This window comes from Montipora capricornis, chromosome 1 (genome assembly GCF_036669925.1).
Source record: "Montipora capricornis isolate CH-2021 chromosome 1, ASM3666992v2, whole genome shotgun sequence".
NCBI classification, from domain to species: domain Eukaryota; kingdom Metazoa; phylum Cnidaria; class Anthozoa; order Scleractinia; family Acroporidae; genus Montipora; species Montipora capricornis.
The window spans coordinates 48,654,815-48,662,314 of NC_090883.1; the positions used below are offsets into that span (position 1 = coordinate 48,654,815).

A 7,500-nucleotide genomic window follows, 5' to 3' on the forward strand; every position below is an offset into this window, starting at 1 on the left:
TGTGATACCAAACGGAATAGCAATCTCATCGGTCCGAGCGTAACGCCGCCCAATCGACCCACTGGAGTCGTCCACTTTGTGCGAAATATCCAATTCTGTCAAGGCCTCCGCTATACAAAACACAGAAGGGATTCGACATTTGGTGATATACATTTCCTTGTTTTTCGACAACCTTTCTTCAACAACAACCACAGATATTGGCTGGCTGGTAGACACCTTATTCCAAAATGACCGTCATTTTAGCATTCTTTTGTTTGCTTGCAATTTAGCCCATGTTGCCTCGTTTAAAGTTAAAACTTTGAACCAAGCAACAAGGGTTAATTTGCAAGCAAACAAACGAATACTAAAATCCAAATGATGGCCATTTCGGAATAAGGTGTATAGTCGAATACTATAATAAATAAAAAGACTGCAAACGAAGCCATATCAGCTCCTTCGTTTTTTGTAAAGAAAGATAGTCATCTAAACTTCTTCGCTTTTCCCTACCCGAGGTAGAGACGAAACCCAACAAACTCAACTAACATCAGATCAAACCCGAGACAATTAGCAAGCGAGTGCTATCCCACTGTGATCCTTGCTTACTTACATAGCTTCTTGACAAATTGGCCAAATTCTTTGTTTTTACTGAGAGGCAGCACGGAGCATTTGACGGGAGCAACAGCAGGAGGCAGTGACAACCACTGATGAAACAAAAAATAACAGATACGTTTCTTTAGGCAACGTCATAGTAAACACTTAATGACTGGTCCCGAGGGAAACAGTTCATTTTTTTTCCCGAGAATCTCAATGTTTCCCTCGGATGCGCCTCAGGGAAACATTGAGATTCGAGGGAAACAAAATGAACTGTTTCCCGAGAGACCAGTCATTAAGTGATTTGTTATATAGCACAAAACGAAAAACGTGCAATGGCAACAACAACAACGGCGGTCGTCGGTCAACATTCGCGGGTAACAGTGCACTGTTACCCTCTGACGTAATAGATTTTGCACTGTTGCCCGCTCAGAGACGTTTGGCGAGAAAAAGTTTTTATTGTTAGATGTCACTGCTGGGCAGGGGGAAACTCAGCCATATAACAATGTGTATTATTAAAGAATATTGAAAGGAAAAAAACGCTTCTGAAGCGAGAGGAATTTTCATTGAAAATAATTCCCACCCCATATATAACTTCCGAACTTAACCAAAACGTCGTATTCTGCGTATTTCTTTTTTCTTTGAAAACAGGTCCATAGAAAGAGTTGAACATGGATGAAACTGTGCCCTCTGTCTTGAGTACGACGGACTGGGGAAAGAACGAGGTATTTGCAGGTTCTGGTGTCGCGTCGAGTCAGCTGTCTTGCGTTACACAGGTCACGCAAAGTGGTGGGAATGGTAAAGGCAGAAAAAAAACTGACATTTTTACGCTCGCCTGTATAGATGTATCAGATGTCAGACGGCGCTTCGGGTGGCATAACTGTAGACACAATCCGGATTGTTTTCGTCATAGAGAGAGAGATTTTTCATTAATTGTCAGAGGTAACTTCGCAAACGCTTTGATTTTTCATAACCACGATTGGTGGTTGGCTTAAAATCTCGCATCAGTTTCTCGATCAGCAATAGGCCATCTCTTATATTCTCATGGTTGTACTGGAACGAGCCTGAAATTGAGGCTGAGGAGCTTCCATCAGATGCCAGTTCGAGGCCAATTGTAACAATACAACTGAAGCTACGAGGGAACCTTAGGTGGCAAGCTATAACATGACAAAAACAAACATTACCGTCCTTTGCTCGTCCCCTTCACGAATTTGAAAGTTATGTTCAAGCACAGCATACATGATTCTTCCCACTCCAAAGGATGGTTCGATCACGTGGGGTTCCACATCACGAACTGAAGGCGCAAAAGAAAATTCCAATAAAAGCCTTAAATAGGGTCGATTAGTAACGCAGCATGGATCTTGTTTACGTCGTTACTTATTTGCAAAAAGGAGGCCAATTGCAAACCGAGTGAATTATCTGAGGCACTTACCATGAATTTCTCTTTGGTATCGCTTGATTTCCCGGATCATGGACTTCTCAATCTTGAACTCTTTAGAATCGATAGTTATGGTCACCTCGCTTGGAAAGAGTAAAGAAAAATCTTCTCTTAAAATAATGAAAAATATTGAAAAAAAGGTTCTTTCTTAAATTAGTGTGTGACAGCGTACTTATTACACCTACTGTTTGGTTCCGAGCAGAAGTTAGATTACATGACAACTTTTTTCCAACATACTTACCCGCTGTCACTAATTTTATCCTCGAAGATTTTGATACTGTCTTTATCCATTTGTGCCAAATAATCCATGACAGTTTTGCCTTCCTTTTTGAAAGCCTTTCCGATGACAGGTTTCTCTGGAACAATCTCCACCACGTCAACCATTTCCTTCACGTCGTTAGTTAAGGTGGAAAGTTTGAAATTGAAGCAAAGGTCACCGTCCTGAGAAGGCAGTTTGGACTCAGTTGTTCAAAGGGGGTTGATAACTATCTGAAGGATAAATCCCTACCCAATGAGTATATAGAGGGATGTATACATGACTGCACAGGGATACGAATGTTATCTAAGAGGGCTGATATCATATCAGCACTTGAAAATTTTTATAAATAATAAACCGGTTACTGTCAAACGAAACCGAGGGTGCTGCGTCGGTTGGGTTGAAACACGAAAATTTGGTTTCACCCGCGCCGGGATACGACTTTAATCTTCGAGTGTTGATAGCATCTCTCTCGAGTGAGCGCAGCGAACGAGTGCGAGATACTATCAGTGCGAAAAGATAGAATTCGTATCCCCAAGCGGCCATATAATATTATGTTTATTATATAGATATTGATGACATGTCCAGATTAAAAACAACTTGTTTTATTCATTTTCGAAATGGCGAAAAAGTTGTCATCAACCGCTAAAAAAATGCAAGTTGTGTAACAATTACATGATACTAGATATGAAAGTTATGATTATGTCAAATTGTGCAATAAAAATGTTAATGCAGTAGAGAAGAATTATATTACAGCACAAAAGTATCTTACAATGAAGGGAAGCTCGCGTTCTATTGGCTAATTGTGTTCGTTACCATGACGACACATATCCTCACACGAAAAGATAAATAGATATTCAGTGCGCGCGGTGAAGACACGATTTTTTCACAAGAAGGAAAATCCTAATATTTCATCAGTATGTACGCAATCAAGTTAAATTAACGATTTGCAAGCTGACGTTTTGTCGCTCTGACAAAAAGCTCATGCCAAAAATAGTCAGCCCACAGATCTTTTTTTTTTTTTTTTTTTTTTTACGATGGTTAATTTAACTTTATAATAAATATCAACCCGGGGCTGGTTGCTCGAAGCCTGGTTAGCGCTAACCGTTGGTTAAGAGGAATCAAAACCAATAGGTTTCCATGGTATTTAACGCTGCTCAGCGCTAACCATGGTTCGAGCAACCCGGGCCCGTTTGATAAAACTTAACCTACATTTCAAGGTCGAGCACTGTCAAGTTCAGGGGAACGGTGTGAAGTTTACAACTGGCGTAGTGGTGAGAGCCCTCGCTTCCCACCAATATGGCCCGGGTTCGATTCCTAGACTCGGCGTCATACGCGGATTGAGTTTGTTGGTTCTCTACTCTGCTTCGAGAGGTTTTTCTACGGGTACTTCGGTTTTCCCCTCTCCTCTTTCCTCTTCTCTCCCTATGATTCGACTTGTGTTCATTTGTTGATTTCAGTTTACAGTGTTCCCAATTAGTGCTCCAGCGCTAGAAGCCTAGACACTTTAAAAAGGTTATTTTCCTTTTCCTTTTCGTTTTGTACGCACACGAGTTTAAGCGGAAACCAAAACGTTGGAGTCACACGCAGAGGCTGAAAAAATAATTGCATGAGAAATAGAGGATATTACATGGCCGCGCGGGGATACGAATTTTATCTTCGAGTGCTGCAAGTATCTCTCACTCGTTCGCTTCGCTCACTCGTGAGAGATACTTTCAGCACGAGAAGATAAAATTCGTATCCCCAAGCGGCCATGTAATGTTCTGTTTATTATATAGATATTGATGAAATGTCTAGATTTAAAACAACTTGTTTTATTCATTTTCCAAATGATGAAAAAGTGGTCACCAACCGCTAAAACACGCATGTTGTGTAACATGAAACAAGATGTGAAAGTTATGAAAAACAAATCATGATAATGTAAAATTTTGCAATAAAAATGTTAATGTAGTGGAAAAGAATTATATTAAAGCACAAAAGTATCTTACAATGTTGAGAAAGCTCGCGTTTTATTGGCTAATCATGTTGGTTACCATGACAACACCTATATCCTCACATGTGAAAGATAAAAATGATACGTTCACTGCGCGCGGTGAAGATATGATTTTTTTAGTAAAAGGAGAAATCCTGGTATTTCATCAATATCTATATAATAATTGGTTTTGATATTCCCGCAAGTGCATAGAGAAATCTCACTCTGATTACGATCGTGACACCCATTTTAACTCGGATTCCGATACTACATCCGATTCTAATTTGGAATCCAGTTTTAATTTGGATTCTCATTCGAACCCGCAAGAGTCAAAGGATACAGGTTGAGCCAAGTCAACTTGCGCCACCAGTCTCTCACCAGCTGCTTTGGTGTGAACAGACAGATCATAGCAAGCTCGGTCAGCGCATCCCACACACTCAATCCAACCCTGCATGAAAAAGAAAGATTCAGAACATACAACAAGACAAATACGCTGCTTCTTTTCCATTAACAAATCCAACGTGGTTCAGCGTAGTCTGTACTCTTATCGACAACGATATTGGTCATCACAGTGAGTCCACAACAAATTTTGACCCCTGTGATGACAAATATCGTTGTACATAAGATAACATTCATACATCAACTCTATTATAAAGAGAATAGCGATGCACCAGAGCCGGACACGAAAACTAACAGGTGGAAAACATCGGAGAAAGTGTACCCCCGACAAAGGCAGCGGTGCGACCCTGCGGGTTCTTGGGTATTCTTGTTAAAAAACACAATTAAAAATGTAAATGAACGCTATCATATACAACCAGAAACCCATAAGGGTTGAAACGTTCAACGCGCGTTCACAGCTTCCAAATATTCAGTGCGAACTGATTGGTTGAATGTTTCAGTGCTAAGTACCATATTTGGAAACCCCTCGCTCTTGTTGTTCCAAATATGGTACTTAGCAAATTGAATATTCCGAAGCTTGTCTGATACAACCTATAAATTAAAGGCGCTGTTAACCTGTGCAATGTTTCCTGCAACTTGCACGAAGTTGTACGAAACATTGCCCAATGTAACATACCTTGCAACAGCTAAAAACGTTTCGAGACAAGTTGCAAAAACCGTTTGCTGGAAAGTAGAATTGAGTTCTACTTTCCGCAATGCTTCAATCAGCGTCGTAACGAGTTTTTCAATCATTGCGTAGTGTAACATCTGTCCTGCAACTTGTGTCGAAACGGTTTGCCGAACCAGCCAATGAAAATACTCCTTTTACCTCCAATCATCATCGAAAACGAGACGAAATGCAAGAAGTGTAACAGTACCTTGACGAAGGCATAAAACTCTTTTTTTCAGCGAGATACAACAATAAACGAAACTGGACCTGTGCACGCAGCGAAGGCTGACTGTAAAATGACTTACCCCTTCTAACTCCTGCAAACTATACCTAAATCCCACAAACCACCGCGCACCTAACACGGCTCGCCAGGCCTCTGATACTGGCTGGCAAAATAGCAATACATGCTTATTTACAATTATCACAAATTCCATTAAAGCACGTCACGCCAATTGTTTTTCCTCATAAAACTTAATTTGATGGCGTCAAAAGATGATGCGAAAAAAGTGTTTTGTCTCTTCCGGTGCTGGTAGCCGCAAACATAATCAATTAATAATTATCATAATTAGGTCGTAATCATTAGCCCCAGATGGATCTCAGGAGCGGCCCGTTGTGGGATTCAATTCATCCTCCTCTTTACGGCGAGTACAAGTGCGCATGCGAAATGAGTATAAGTTAAGAATGTGAATAAAAAAAGCTTTTCAAATAAAGAAACGTACAAGGACAACATAACGAAAATCGCCTTTTTGGTACTTTTGAATATCTCGTGTTAGTCCACAACGATGTTTCTAAGCATGAACCAGAATAGACCATTTTCGGATTCTCACGGCTGGACTGGATTTAGCATGGAATGGAGGCTAATGCGGGCAACTCTTTTCAAATGCAAATTAATTTGTCCACATTAGCCTCCACTTCATGCTAGATCCACTCCAACCGCTAGAATACGAAACTGGCCTATTAAGAGAACAAAACGGTACTCACATAAGAGGTTAGAAGTTCCGCATCCCAGCAATCGCATGCGTAGTGCGCCATCTCATTGAACATGTGCTGTCTGAAGCGAATCTTGTTCGGGTCGGCCCCAACTTTCAGCAGGAACAAGTAGACTCGGCCAAGAAAGTATCCCATGGTCTGGGAGCTAACAATTTTCTGGCATTCAAATAAATTTCAAAATTTCCGAATTAAATTAAATTTCGTTTCATTAAATAGAGATTAAAAAGAGGGAAAAATGGGGTTAGGCAATAACGGTAAACTTGGACACGCTCAGCTTGAGTATGCGTTTTTCCAAAAAACAAACCCGTGATTTTAGCTAATTTCTTGCCTGTTACCAACAGATATCACGAAACGTTTCAAAAGTGAGAGTCAAGAAAAAATAAGAGGATTTTAATCTTAAAGAATTCTCCATCAATGGAGAAAGTTGGGAGGAAGTTGCAAGTGACCGCAGCAAATGGAGATCGGCTGTGTGGGAGGGAGCCACAGCATTTGAGGAAGCACGCATCCAACCTGCTGAAGATTTGAGACAAACACGTAGCCAAAGAGCGTCAAAAGATGATTACTGAAGTCAGTTCTCCTGTCAGAACAGACAGAAATCATATAAAGAGTTTATAGGACTTGACAGCCATGAGAAACATTGCTCCATGACGAGTTAACCATGAGATGCCAGTCTCTGCTACAAGACCGTCAGTATTCTTGAATTTCACATGACGTCACGGTCGCCATGTTGGTGTCCCCGAACAATGAAATGGCGGCCATGTTGGTGTCCCGATCCAATCCTCCGGGAATTGAAAGCTATTATTATGCTAACGTCTTCTTTTGTTTTCGTTGAAAAACATGGCTGTTGATCACGTGAGTGAAACCCAAGAATTGACGAAAAGGTTCAGCGTTGTCTGTACTCTCATCGACAACGATATTCGTCATCACAGTGGTCAAAATTTGTTGTAGACTCACTCGCCTACCACAACATTTTGACCACTGTGATGACGAATATCGTTGTCGATAAGAGTACAGACAACGCTGAACCACTTTCGATTTGTTAAGTTTATTTCAGTGTGACCAAGACCATGACACAAAAAAAGAGCAAGCATTGTCTGACTATTACGCAATCTGATTGGCTTATTTCCCAAAATGAGCGTTCCTGATTGGCTATCACAATTGCGTGA

The 7,500-nt window shown here is 40.7% G+C and overlaps 1 protein-coding gene across 1 annotated transcript in view; it reads right to left on the reverse strand.

Moving 5' to 3' along the window:
• Nucleotides 1-7,500, reverse strand: part of LOC138015848 (glycine--tRNA ligase-like) — a 20,325-nt gene that overhangs the window by 3,109 nt on the left and 9,716 nt on the right. Inside the window, exons 9-15 of the mRNA XM_068862972.1 lie at nt 6,326-6,490; nt 4,577-4,684; nt 2,250-2,395; nt 2,003-2,091; nt 1,755-1,864; nt 587-680; nt 1-110 (exon numbers count right to left, since the gene is read on the reverse strand). The exon at nt 1-110 is cut by the window's left edge and continues 81 nt beyond it. Of these exons, the coding sequence (XP_068719073.1) occupies nt 1-110; nt 587-680; nt 1,755-1,864; nt 2,003-2,091; nt 2,250-2,395; nt 4,577-4,684; nt 6,326-6,490 (822 nt within the window). The remainder of the gene's footprint in view (nt 111-586; nt 681-1,754; nt 1,865-2,002; nt 2,092-2,249; nt 2,396-4,576; nt 4,685-6,325; nt 6,491-7,500) is intronic.